This window comes from Grus americana, chromosome 1, assembly GCF_028858705.1.
Source record: "Grus americana isolate bGruAme1 chromosome 1, bGruAme1.mat, whole genome shotgun sequence".
Lineage (NCBI taxonomy): Eukaryota > Metazoa > Chordata > Aves > Gruiformes > Gruidae > Grus > Grus americana.
This window is the reverse complement of record NC_072852.1, coordinates 193,294,463-193,309,278: the sequence shown is the minus strand read 5'-3', so window position 1 is coordinate 193,309,278 and position 14,816 is coordinate 193,294,463. Positions and strand designations below refer to the sequence as shown.

The 14,816-nt window shown below is 36.5% G+C and overlaps 1 protein-coding gene across 7 annotated transcripts in view; it reads left to right on the top strand.

The window, feature by feature from the left end:
- NBEA (neurobeachin) overlaps positions 1-14,816 on the top strand; it is a 517,855-nt gene that overhangs the window by 476,968 nt on the left and 26,071 nt on the right. For all 7 annotated transcript variants that reach the window (XM_054837772.1, XM_054837762.1, XM_054837753.1 and 4 more), the window contains one exon: positions 13,827-13,916. In XM_054837772.1, the coding sequence (XP_054693747.1) occupies positions 13,827-13,916 (90 nt within the window). The remainder of the gene's footprint in view (positions 1-13,826; positions 13,917-14,816) is intronic.

The following is a 14,816-nucleotide window of genomic DNA, read 5'->3' as shown; positions in this document are numbered from 1 at the left end:
CTTGTATATGAAAATTTCTTCTTCATTGCCTGGTTATTTTGTTTTTCTCCATATGGATGACAGGTACCAATTATTGATTTTTAAAATTAGCAACAAGCATTTTAACATACACTTAAGGTAATATTTTATGTGAGAGAGACAGAGATAGAGAGAGATATGGGGTGAAAATTACTGCAGCTGATTGTAACAGAAATAGCTGGAAGGGGCTCCTTTTTTCCTATTAGCACAGATTTCAGTTATATTATGCTGTCATTACCTCAGCATAAATTAACTATTATTCAAAACATTTCACACACAGCAGTTTATTGGAACAGATATTACTCAGTCTAAGTATCTAGTCATTCACTTAGAAAGATGCAAAGCTGAGCTTTCTAAATGTTTTAAACATATTGATAATGTGCCTCTTTAATGCCATTTTGAAGCCTGTGTACAGTATATCTATATTATTGTTTTCAATTTATGTCAAGAACAAAGTGAAGTTTTGAAGAATGTGTTCTGGGAAATAATCCAAACAGAATTATTTCTTTATAAGCTAAACCCTGAAAATAACTGAGAACATTTATTTCAAATGTAACAGTATAACCTGTTTCTAAAACTGAAATTCTAATGTAGTCTGAAGCTTCATGAATACTATATGCGACGCCTTTCAGTACGTATGTTTTACCTACTTCCCTGTCAGTCGCCTTTCAGCTTTTAGTTTTGAAGGTTTGCCTGTTCTCTGAGATAGTTCTTGTGTCCTGCAGTGGATAAATTGAAGGCTGGCAGATGGTTGGAGCCTCGTCATAACCACAATTTGTAGCAAAGAGTATGTGCTTTGCAAATCTCAGAACACTTTCTTAGGGTGGGAACAAGGCAGAGGATTTGTGATAGAATGATGAAGCTGAGAGCAAAGAGATAAGCCAGCATTTACTTTCCATTCAGATAAACAAGAAAACTAAAAACTAATGTTATATTACCACATTCTTAACAATGCGTTTTACTTCAATAACAAGGAAAGATTTTACTCGTGAGTTTTGCTATTTCTTTTTTGACAAAGCAGAAGTAGAACATGAAGTCACGCTTAATTTTGTATATTTTTATATTTATAAAACATGAACAAAATACGCATAGGAGATACTTTGGTTTACTGAGTCTCTTCTGCATTCCAAGCATTTAAAAATGTCTTCAGTGATCATGTTTTATTTCAATAATAAACCAGAAGAAAAGAAGTCACAGCTAAAATGCATTCTTTAATGATTAAGTACCCTTTCCTCTTTTATTACTGCAAGCCTTCAGAAGGCTGTTCTGTTGTTTGCTTCCCTGTTTTCCTCATTTTCTTTTGTATTTTCCTACAGGGGATGTTCTTAATTGTAAAATAAGTAGAAATAAATATGATGTGTATGTTCCTTGTAATGACTTTCTGAAACGTGTAAGTTATCCTTCTGGCAGTAAAGATTACTCGTTAGTTTAGCTATTAATAATGTTTATTTTCCACAACAATTATATTCTCTAGACTTGATCCTATATCTTCATTTATTTACTTCCACATCAAAAGATGTCAGTGTCCCAGTAGTTTAAAAGACTACCTGCTTATGATCATCTGAATTCTTGTCAGCTACTGGCCAAATTGCCATGGGGTATGAACAGTTGCTACCAGACCCTCTTTCTCTCATGTTTTGGTTGAACTTCCTCATCAGCGTGGTGTGTAGCTCTATACGCTGGCTTACCAGAAAGATTTGAGAGAGTTCAGAGAAGAGCATCCTAGTGATGAGAGGACAGAGAAGACTGATTTATGAACAAGATTTCAAGAGCTCGACGGGAAATAATGGGGTGAAAGGGGATGTGTAGCAGAAAGGCAGGAATGTGGAGAGTTGCTCATGCCACCTGAGACAGGGGTATTACCTGGTCCTATACCAGATTACCCAGCAGTTACAGGAAAGTTCAGGCTTAATGGCGGAAGAAGTTTCCTAAGGTCTACAGGCTGTAGTTTGACTATACAAATCTCATAAAAGAAATTGTAGAAGCCTCATTAAATGGGTCATTTCAAACTAGCATAGGCAAACACTGTAAAAATGCATTGTTAGGAAGAATGTACACTACGGGCAGATGGAAAAATCGAGACCTTTTCATCTGTATCTTCTATTCTGCTATGTTCTGTTATGGCGATAGCCATGAGCATAACAGGAACCCAACTACTTTGTCAGTAACTGCATTAGTCTGTGCCTCTTATGATTACATTAACTTCCATCATAATTCATTGCATCTTTTTTGTTTAATTCAGGGTTATCTTTATAAGTTTTTAATTTTTGACAAATTAATTGCTAATGTAGAAATTAATTTTTTAAATTGCTACATAATGGGTGGAAATTTTTCAAGACGGTCTGTTTAGCTCTTTGGACTTCTTCATTGTTTAAATTCTTCTGTCTGAGGGGTTGGTCCTTTGCTGACTTACACAGACTAAAGTCAACAGGTTGAAAAAAATGTTGTCAGTAGATGTCTTGAGAACCTACCATGTATAGATTGCTATCCAGAGTCATAGTTTACTGCACTTCCCACAACCAAAGCCAGCTGCATATAATTTACACCGTCACAGAAATTAAATACTGTCTTAAATATTCACTTTTTCTTTTTTATTTCTCATATTGCAAATTTTGTCAGAATGCTACACAAAATGTATAAATGTGTAGCAGTTTTACAGAACACAATGCAAATGTATGAGCATTTCCTAAGATAGAAAGAAGACAGTATGGAGGAGGGAAATGTAATTGAAATTGAAGAAGAGTAAGACAATAACCTGAGACATTTTTCTTCAAAAGGGGATAAATTCAGTTGATGGACAGAAAAATAATGAAAGAGGTGGGGGAACTTAAGAATTTTTGTTTTTCAAAAAATCATTCCCTCCCAAATAAAATTGTCATGCGGAAACTTTACATACATTTATTGTTGATTTTAAAAAGTTGAACTGTGAGTTTTTAAAGCTCACAATTTAGCTTTTAAAATAAAATGCATAGTTAAAACCAGCTGTAAGCATGCACTGTTAAAGCTCTTAGTCACGAAGAAAAAAAAAATTAATTGGAAAAGAGTGGATGAAGTTTCAAAGTTTCAATGAAACCTCCTGCTGGTATTACTGTTGCATTTTATGGAAAGGATGCCTATGCTTAAAGGCCTCTGTGCTCCTAAAAATGACAATTAAAAACATATATGGTGTCTTAAACAGAACCAAAGGCAAAGGGAGCTAGTAAATAGTATTAAACCTGATGTGGTCCCCAACAAATTCTTCCTTCTAAGAGCACAGCGTAAAAATTTGCTATGTGTAAGAGGCAGAGCACTATTCAGATGACATCAGCCTCCCTGAAAACCATGGGTAGCCCAATGCTACTTTCTTGGCTCCACTCCCAATTACTCCCCAAAGCACTTAACAAGTCTAAGTTACTTATATTTTATTGTCATCCTGGTTAGGGTTTGTTTTGGTTTTTTTTTTTCTTTAATTATTATTATTATTCTGGCAGCTGTGTGGGTACCAGCAAAGCTAGGCTCTATCTGCTTCTGTGTCTTTTCTTAGCCAGCAGAAGTCATGAGCCATTTGGCCACCCAACTTGAAAGTTGGAAGTCCTTCAGAAATATTCAGTCCCCAGTTTCCTCAAAAATACAACAACTTTTTTCAATTGATGCATTGACTTGTTGAAAGCTGTGAGTGAGGTCAGGTTGACTGCTTCTGCTCTCCAGACCAGGCTGTGGAATAAAGACAGAGATGCTCAGGTTTGCTGTTTTGTCCAGACAAGACATTGTTCCATGTCTCTTCTTCTGGGCGATCTTCATGAACAATAGAAGTTTCTTTCTTCTGCCACAATGGAGAGGAGAAGTGACAAGAGATTTTCCACAAGTACCTTCTCTGTTTTGTAGCATTTCTACTCCTGGACAATACCTGGAACTTTATGATTGTAGGAATATAAAGGTATAATAATACCACGGTCTTCATTGCCATAGAATACCTAGCTTCTGCTTTCAGCTCAGCATTCTGGTTAGTATAAATGGTGATGGATCAACGATGTGTGAGTTTGAATTTTTTTTAAATTATTTTTAAATAATAGGAAAACTAAAAGTACCAATTTTTGCCCAGAATAAAGCCCCATATGTGCTGTAGTGTTTAACTGAACAAGTCAGAGTGAGCAGCTTCTCTTCATGTCTGAAGAAAAGAAATAAAAATGAAGGATGAAGAAGGAGAAATGGAATTGCATGGGAAAATGGGCATTTACACAACTCTTGTCTTCTTGAGGGAGGGGTAGAGAGGCCAAGGTGCAATGGGAGCATGAAAAGCCAGGGCAACAACAAAGAGGGGAAAAGGACAGAAAGGACATTTGGAGCTCTTCACGCAGAGGAGAAGGAAGAGAAAGGGTTAGGAAGGCAGTCCTTGGAAGCCTTATAGAAGCAGTGAAGGAATTACCGTAGGAACAGAGCGCTCTTGGTATGGTTGTTAATGCAGAGAAATGATGTTCACAGCCTTCCCAGAGCTTTATGGGATTTTTTAGTCCTGACCTTTGGGACTTCTTTTTTCATTAGTGAATTCATTGAGATATTATATGATATAATCTTGTTAGGCATTTCTAAACAAAAAAAGACTTTATTTTAAGTAGTTTTGTCTTAAAATTTAGCAGGTTTCTAAACGCAGTTGATGATGTTTTGAAAAATACTACTGGCAATTTTTAGCCTAGCACAACTGGCATTTCAGGCTTTCTGGCTGTTAGTCACTGTTTTTCACATGTGGAAACAATTGTAGCATCCAAGACAGCAGCAGTGTTTTTTTAAAATGCCTGTAAATTTTAGTGACTGCCAACTAAGGGATGCTAATGACAGTTTTCATATATTTTTTTTTTTATTCCTTCACTTCCTCTTTTGTAGACTTTGAAAATCTGTAGTGGTTCCAGTCAGAAGAGAAGCTACATTTAAAAATTCAGAGGATTTTTTCCTTTTTACTCAAGGAAATGTAACAAATTTATCTCTCCTTTAGAAAAGCCTTGAAATAACTTTTCATTATTGGGGATAATGCGCTTGGAATCCTAGGAGCCTTTTCAGAAAATAATATTTGTGTCATAAGTTTGCTCTGTTTCAAAAAAAAAAAAAAATTTCTATCCAAAGATCTAAACCCATAAATTAAGATTTCAACATCCTGGCTTGTATTTCATATGCAAAAGAGAAAAATAAATTAGTTAAAGGATGACATAAGGGAGAGGAAAGGAAATGCTTGGCTTGAAATCAGTAACTCCTGAGTAGAAGTGCGAAAAAGTGAGAGGTATAGCAAACCTCAGACTGTAATGATAAAACAAACCAACCAACCAAACAAACAAAAAAAACCCCACAAAAACCCCCAAAACCAGAAAGATGCAGGCAAGGATAGCTTCAAGAGGAGTTTTGGTAATAACAAGAACTTGAATTTCTTGGAACTTGAAACTGGCAACACAAATTAAGAAAGAAAGAAACAGTTTGGCCAGAACAGAAGATGATGTCCTGAGCAAGATCTTGCTAAGACCTAAGAGTGAGGGCTCTCTTAGTAGCAGGATTTATACAACAGGAGGCACATTGAGGAAACACAACTGGCTTGGTTTGGTTTGCAAATACTAGCTAGGACACATCTGCAATTCTGCATGTTGTGAGGCTTTGATTACCATCACATAAAGGAGTAATACAAAGGAGTAATATCAACAGGGAAATTCTATGTTGCAGGTGTACATTTTAGTAATTTGCATTGCAGAATCAGGATGTCAAAGAGAAACTGGTTCCATAGACCTAAACACCAGATGGGAAAGATCATCTAGATTGGCCTCTCACCCAAGAAATCACATGGAGGTTTTGAATGTAACCATAAGTGTTGGTGTCTGAATAACAAAAAGAGAATATGGAGCTGTTTCCTTATATAGGTAGAGTTTAGATGATGAGAAATTATTTCAGTCAGTCACCTTAAATATTTATCATCCAAAACCAACAATGAAAATTCTTGTTTTAAAAGAAATGAGGGAATGTCTTCAGAAAAGATGAAATTGTTTGTCAGATCAAAAGGAATCCTTGTTTCTGAGATTGTCCATTACATAACAATAAGAAAATTATTTCTGGGCAATTATCAGTCATCTAAAAATAAAAAAATCCTGATGGCTCAGGTTTCAAAACCTTAACTATTTATGGTAAGAAATTACATATTTAATGAATTATTGTATCATGCTTATACATCTCTCAAAAAAAGTAACTTCACAGTAAAATCTTTTCTAATATGTTGTACTCAGTAACTTAGTGATCAAAGAAAGCAACATTTTCTTTTATAAACTTATTACAGATTTGGGAGAATGATGACAGAGCAATGATTTCATTTGGCATGACATCAATGAACACACAAGAGTTTCAGTAAATGTTACCAATCTGTATGGGACAGGAATTACTACAAACATGAACATGAGAAATATAACAGTTCAGCTGAAGAAAATAATGGCATGAAATAAGAATAATAAAATGTTCTTTATATGAGAGGCAACCTCACTGCTCTCTACAGCTTCTTGAGGAGGGGAAGAGGAGAGGGAAGTGCTGAGCTCTTCTCCCTGAGATCCAGCAACGGGACCCATGGGAATGGTTCAAAGCTGCATCAGGGAAGGTTCAGACTGGACATTAGGAAACATTTCTTTACTGAGAGGGTGGTCAAACACTGGAACAGGCTTCCTAGAGAGGTGGTCGATGTCCCAAGCCTGTCAGTGTTTAAGAGGCATTTGGACAATGCCCTTAACAACATACTTTAACTTTTGGTCAGCCCTGAATTGGTCAGGCAGTTAGACTAGACCATCATTGTAGGTCCCTTCCAACTGATTATTCAATTCAATTCAATTCAATTCAATTCAATTCAATTCAATTCAATTCAATTCAATTCAGTTCTGTTCTGTTCTGTTCTGTTCTGTTCTATTCTATTCTATTCTATTCTATTCTATTCTATTTGAAAGAGGGAAAAAAAAAAGAATGTGATTGTAAACAAAACTATAAATAAATGTGACTTTCTTTAGTTCCAGCCTATGTTTAGAGTTTAGCACAGCATTGGGATGCTCCCTGTCTGCCTTGTATACAGGCAAACAGCAGGGAAGAAAAGCCACTGAAATTGCCATGGGCTGGGAGCAAACCCCACAGTTTTAAAAATTATCAGAGCTATAAAAAGAAAGTGATGAACTGAGCAGCGTGGCCTGAGGAGCTCCTATAACAACATAGACCTTGTCAGAGGAATTGGAATTTAAAGCTATTTGCTTTCGAGCATAATAGAGTTTGCCCTAGTTTTTAGTGTAATTTAATGAGAGAATTTCATTATATCAGTGGTAAACTCCTTTGTTCCAGAGAGAGCTGGAAGGACACAAGAAAGAAAAGAACTATAGAAAATTAGGTTTTTTCCTTCTGGTAGAGTTAGGAAGGTAGGGGAGCATTTCACTTTTTGACATCAGCCCTTTTCAGTGTAAGAAAGTTTTCCGTGATTTTCAGGCAAATGGGCTGCTAAAGAGGAAAAGGAAGTATTTGTGCTCAGGCACACAGGAACCTTGCACATGAGAGTATCCCTGAAAGAGTAAGGGACACTCTCAGCTAAACCTGCCCTGGCTGCAGGATATCCGTCTTTATGCTATTTTTGCTTTACCTTCTCTGTTTCTGTTTGTGAGATGTATTGAGTTTATTTCCCATTTGGAGTGTATTAACCCAAATGCTTGCTTAAGCTGTCAGGGTGTTAAAATATTTTTTTGTCATGAGAGGCGTATTGGACTACCAGGGGCAAGAATGGGAGAACTATAAAGGTGAAAGAGGGAAGAACTAGGTATCGCAATTAGTAGCTTAATGAGGTAAATGTGAAAGCTAAAAGGCAATGCTCCCTGATACAAATAAGGTCACCAATGTGACTCATGCCTACTAAGACAATGGGAGATCTTACCTTTCACATTCTTATTCCTTTCATGGTACTATTTCCTTTCACAGGGGAATGAGGAAGGAGTTCAGGGGTGGACTGACTCTGGGAGGAGGCTGAAGGTCGGCTCTGAGCTGTTGGTCTTCTGCTGAGGAGCCATTTAATTGCAAACTGGATCCAATGAGATTCCCCCTGTGAGGGGAAGGAGCTTAAGGTTGCCCCTTCTCCATTGTTAAATTAATAACGCAGTGACCTGCAGAGAAAATCCATTTCTGTGCTCATCTTTCAGTCCCTTGGGTATCCTGATTAAATAACCGACTGTATCGAAGCCTCCAGACTAGTGGAGTCATTGCTTCTCTTTAAACTACAGCACTTCTTTCCTCCAAACATACAATAATAAAATGGAAATCAATACTCTTAACCTAACTTATAAAAAATCCTGAAGATATTGATGTTGTTTAACAGCTGTAGATGCAAATAAAAAAGTGGTATCTCACACCACTCGTACAAAACAATAACATTTTCAAGCTGCTTATGCGACCCACCAAAGGGCTGTCAATAATCTTTACTCTGACGGTGCTTGGGGGCTGTTGAGCATGCTGGCTGCATGGGCGGGAGAGCACCATTAAGGATTCCTCTGTTCACTCGGATGCAAAAATGAAACAAACTTTCAGGAAAGGCAGATTTGGATGGCTATTGCTATGGTGCATGTTTCTCAATTGCCTACAGAGTTTCATTCTTCATTGGGCTTAGTCCCCGTACACAGGGGAAAATGGATTGTAAAAAAACCTGAATGTGGTACACAAGAGGAGCAAATCACACCAGGATTATGTGAATTACCAGTAAAAAGTCTGAGTCTGGTAAAAAGTAATAAAAACATAGAAAAACTCAGATAATATATATTTTAGAAAGTTTAACTGATCGTAGTAGTAATCAATGAAGACGAATAAAACTAGGCCACTTCACATAAGAATCAAAACATTGTCTTGCTATCTGCAATTCAGTCAGGTTTTAGGAATTTCTTTTCACCCTCCATGATTCAAAGTAAAAGTGCTCATGCTTTTATATTTCTTGTGTTATGTAGTCACCAGGCATCTCTGTCAGCAAAGGGGAGTTTGCAAATGAGATGGACCATTAATATCTTCCTTGGTGATTTTACCTGCATTTCTAAAGAACTTTTTTAGAGAAATATTTATGTTAAAAATGAACTGCTTTATGGCTTACCTTTTTTGCAAAGATATGACGAGGAGCAAACAAAACCTTCACTTTTGTGATATTTCAGATGAGTTAATTCTAGCATTTTCATTTAGATTAGGACTGTGCTTCTGAAATTAATCTGGTGATCATCCCTATTTGCCATGCTTTCATTCACACTGCAGAGCAGTTTTGGAGTGTGTGAACTGGCTTCTAAGCCACAGAAGCAATGTCTTCCAGGGGTGCAGGTAGCTGATGGAAGTCTGCAGCCCAAGCTGGAGCCAGCCTGATGGGAAAACCCTTCAGTGGGCATGGTTTCAGCATGGGTTCCTCAAGAGGAATTGATCTTTTCTGATCAGAGTGCTGATCTTTTCTCCCTGGTATCCAATGATAGGATGCATGGGAATGGTTCAAAGCTGTGTCACGGGAGGTTTAGACTTGACATTAGGAAGCATTTCTTTGCTGAGAGGGTGGTCAAACACTGGAACAGGCTTCCTAGAGAGGTGATCGATACCCCAAGGTTGTCAGTGTTTAAGAGGCATTTGGACAATGCTTTTAATAATATGCTTTAACTTTTAGTTAGCAGTCAGGCAGTTGGACTAGATGATCATTGTACATCCCTTTCAACTGAAAAAAAAAAAAATCCTATTCTATTCTAAGACCAACTCTTTTGCTCTGCACCACTGCTCCTATTGAATTACACTGCATGCTGTTGGAGACATTGCCTTTGACCACTAAAAAAAGTTCCTACACCTAAAAAAGCAGACTGCTTGAATTATTTAATGGCAGATTTGTGTTTCTTTCAGCCAGAATTAAGAAATAAAGCCTAAACACTTCAGTAGACTGCATAATGAGCAAAGCAGATGTATTGAACTCGTCTTTCCACAGGAAGCTGACACTAAGGACTGATCCTCCTGGCTGCAAAAGAGCATCCCAGTATCCTTGTGAATGTACAGTCTGCCTTTAAGCATAAAAATTGGAACTAAATAATTTATTTCCTTTGAGCAAAATACATTGAGGATATTGCTCATTGTATCTATGATTAGTATCATTCATAAGATTGGATGACTTGATATATTGATTTCTTGACCAAAATGCATGTAAACATGTAATATAAATCTCTCTATATTATTGTTAAATGGCCAATATTAAGTGCTCTGAAGTTGTGTTTTGCTTGATTGCATAAATTAGGATGTGTCAGGTTGACTCATTTTAAACTTTGAATTGCCAGCAAGTTTGCAGATGTTTTTTCTTCCCTTGTTCTGACCTATGATTATCAAGTAATAGGCTAAGACCCATTTTATCATTCTGCAATACATGATCATACCCTAACAGATACTCCCTGAAGTGTCTGGAGTACAAATCTCATTTTATGTGTATTAAAAACAGTAGGGAATCTCAAATCAGCTCACTAAATAGCTTTTCTGCAACACCTTATTAAGAAAGTGAAAACTAATATAATTGCCATTTTGCTGTTCCAAAAGCGTTAAATCTGGCAGCCGCTGAATTCAATGCTTATATTGTTTCTGCATGAAGGACATTTGAAGGTGAAATGAGAATAAACTTTCTTTTATTAAAATACTTATTAAACTGACTAGAATGTGTGTTTCAGGGAGTGGTGAGGCACTTTGCACACAATACTCAAGATGTGATGGGAGAAAAGGAATTGATTAATTAGAACAAAATGTTTAAGACCATTAAATAAATCTAAAGTTTGATGATTTACAGTTCAAGAAAAACTGCAGTGTACTCTTACCAGTTTTCAGATTAATTTCAGATACAGCCAGAGTTCTCTTGTAAACAAATCAATGTATTACATTATTATTCACAGATCTGTTCTGTACCTGCTTTTCATTTTGTGTCAAGTGATCTGATCGGAGGCAGCATTAGGAATACCCTTGGGCCAGTCACTTTATCTCTGTATGCTTATGTTTATCTTCTGTGTAAGTTTTGACAAGGTTTTTCTGTCCTTTTTAAGTGTTGTGAACTCTGGAGAGGAATACCAGTTGTAGCTGTGCACGGCTGCAGAGTTGTGCAGGCTATAGTCTCAGTGCGGTAGTTGAATATTACGGGTATTTTTAAAGAAACTTTGTTCAGTTTCTTTAACACTTCCGAGAGCTGTCAGTTTTACAAATGGTATTTTTGAAAGAAAAGGATAACATTAGTAATCATGGGGTGGGGGAGACGCGGTTGTCTTTGTAAATGCAAGCCAGCGAAAGGATTCAATATTCCCTGAATATCAAGGTCTTGATTCTGCATTTGTTCTGGTTACAGAAGGACTTGCCATTAATGTAAATCTTTAAAAATTATGGACATGAAAAGTATCTAAGTGACTATTTACTAGGACATCTTCAGATAACAGCCGCTTTTGACAGTTATGTTTTAAGTGTCCATTCCTCATCATGTGAAAAATTCGTGCTGGTTTATTATCGTGTTCTGCTTCTCTTTCTCTTCCCATGTTACTATCATAAATTTACCTGAACTGGAGGGCAAAGCCAGCAAAGTTTATGCGTGCAGAATTTACAGCCAAACAATCAGAATTTGCCAAGACTGGACAACGTGAAAGTAAATGTGCAAATTAGAATTGGTCTGCACTGAAAAAAATCTTAACAATTCATTATGGTGTGCCTGCAAGAGAACAGGAGTATCATTTAATGGATCACTATAAGGGGTGGGAGCAGAAGATCTAGGTTTTGTTCAGTATTGCTGCCAAATACAATTCACACTCTTATTTCAACACAGAATTCTTTCAAAAATTAAAATTAAATTAACCTTGATAATTATTGGGAAAAAAGAAAAATGGAAATTACTTTTCTCAAAATATTATTGACAGATCTGCATGGAAGCATATATCACACAGTGCCTGATTTTGTTGATATTAGTCTTTGTCATTTTGAAAATGAAATTCACAAACAAGTATAATTCCCTTCTCTTCTCCCCACCAGGCAAATTATTTCTAGAGTACTGAATGTAATAGAAAATACTACCTTTGATTTGACTTGAAGTGAATTTTATACTCCTGTATAAAAGGTGTCTGCATGAGTGAAGGTATCTACACAGCACATAAAGAGATACCATTTGTATGGTACATATAGATAACAGCTGTGTAGACGTGTACAGACGTACACGCGTGTGCCTACACAAATGCTTTGGGTTTGTATAAAATTACTCGATGATTTAAAATTAATTCATCATTAAATGGTGTTAATAAAACCAGAGATGCTCACCAGTTCCCAAGAAACACTCTGTGCCTTGGAGAGTGAAGTCCACTCTGAATCAGTCAGCAAGCAAGAAATCACCTGTACCAGGATAATTACAGCATCAAATGTGCTAGGGCTAAAATCCATTGAAAGTCCTTCAGCCGCTTGACTGGACTTTGCATTAAGTTTCTTTTTCGGTGAATGTTTGTTTGTGGTATTCCATTATATACCTGTCAATCTAGGGCATCAAGAGTGGTAGATGTTAGTGACCTGTTAGGAAATCTCTCTCTCTAACATCTGATCTTGCATCTATGCTGTGAAGCGGAGGAAAGCACAGATTGGCTTGTAGGAATTACAAAAAATGTAGATTAAAAGGATTTCGCTGTATCATGAAGTATTTATTGTGCTTCTTACCATTTTATGTCTGAAAGAAATAACATAATTTAGCAAGATAGTAATGTTTTTGGTGTTTTTTCATGTTTCTTGTGTCGTAGCAAATGAAAAATTCATAAAGCTCACAAGAAAAATATTAAGGGTCAGTAGTGTGGGGTACAGTATATATGTAGGTACATAATGCACAGTGCATTTCAAAATCTGCCAGTTTAGTTTTCTATGAATGCTTCATTCTTGATATTACGAGGTCAAATAAAATAGTACCTGTCTGTTTGAAAAATAAGGAATGTTCTTTAACAGTATTGCTTTTACAAGCAGCAACCTTTCGCCAAAGTTTTTAAGAATATATCTTAAATATATTTTTGTTTGAATTAAGTGTTTGAGTAGTAGGAAGCATCTCAGTATATAGGCTGTATTCTACTTCCTATCAAATTACTTCAGATTTATTCTGAAAGGAGATTTAAGTCTTGAAGAATGCATTGAAATTGCTAAGTTTTCATTTCAAACCTGTGAAGCCTGAAAGCTCATGAAAAAACGCAATAAAATTAAGCATGAAATAAATACTCAGTGTATGTATGCAACTCGGAAAGATTTTTACATTAGTCTGAATGTGCCTGGCAAGATCTATTTCCGGCATTTTTTTATTTTAACCTACTAATGTTGTTGTTGTTGAAATAGTAGTCATTTTGGTTTTATTATATTTTATACATGAATTTTGTTTCTCAGTTTGCTTTTCTTTCCCCCCATTTAAGATTCCAGAGGCTTATTTTATTAGAGATCCTCATACTTTCCTCCTTACAAAGGACTTTATTAAGGTATATATGTTCTTTTTAGTGGGAAAAAAAAAAAAAAAGCACTCTCCAGACCTGAACTGCATGTCCTCACAGGTTAACATTTTCACATATAACGCCAGTTACTGGAAATGAGAATGGTTAGTTGGTTAACTGAAGCATGCTTGAAAGGAGAAGCAAAGCTTGTCTACAAAATACTAACACTTGGATGAGTCTGCAGCCTGGGAGGAGAGCACCGGGTGAATTTTCTGGACTTTTTTCATGGCTGACTTGGGATATGCCTGCATTGTCACACAGTGTGTTGACCTCTCTCCTTGATGCATATTGCTCATGACAGTCCCTCTCCCTTGCCCGCAGGCCATGGAGGCGCAGATACAGAACTTTGGACAGACGCCATCGCAGTTGCTCATTGAGCCCCATCCACCTCGGAGCTCTGCCATGCACCTGGTGAGACATAACTCCTGGCTGGGAATGCATTCCCTTTGAACCTGAGGATCATTTGTAGGTCATAAAGGACCCATTTAAGCAACACTTTTAATGCCCTCCTTTGCCCATCCAGCCATACTTTCTCTTGGTAGAAATGGCTCACAGTGCTCTAGCACAGCAAGGTGAAGGCTGGAATAGCTTTAGCTTCCTATAGTCCCGGCTTTTCCTGTCTAATATTGTATAAAGAGGCCCTATCTTCATAAATATACACTGGATAAATACATATTTACATTCTTATTTCTGTAAGTAGTGGGAGTGACTGCAGGCTTTTCTTAAAGCAAGCATGTTGTTTTGTTTTGTTTTGTTTTGTTTTGTTTTGTTTTGTTTTGTTTTGTTTTGTTGTAAAGGATGCATTGTTAGGGGCTGATTTATGAACAATGCCTGCTTGACAAAAATGAAGTACGGGAGTTCAAATCTTAGTGGAATCCTCCCACCTGTTCCCCCAGGAGAATACAATGTATATTTCAAATTTCAATCTGAACTCCAAAATTCATTCCCAACGCATTCTTCTCTCTGCTTCTTGCAAAGAAGTGTATGAAATAGCTGGAGTGAACGAGACATACCTCTGTGCCCCTCAGTGCCTTTGATTAAATGCTTAGAGCTAGATATTTTCTTTTACGTTTTGTATATTGACAGTAATACGTAAAGTAGTTTCAGTCATTTTATCTATGTACAAGAAAATCACTATCTAGTTGTACACTGCGAAAGTGGAAATTGATCTGGAAGTTTTAGTTGTGTTATTTTAAGTAATGTGTAGATGTCAAATGTACATAATATTTATTTTATGTTCTTAAGATATGGATAATGTATTTTTAATAATAATTTAAAGTGATAAGTAGAAAGGATTATTTGAACTTCTAG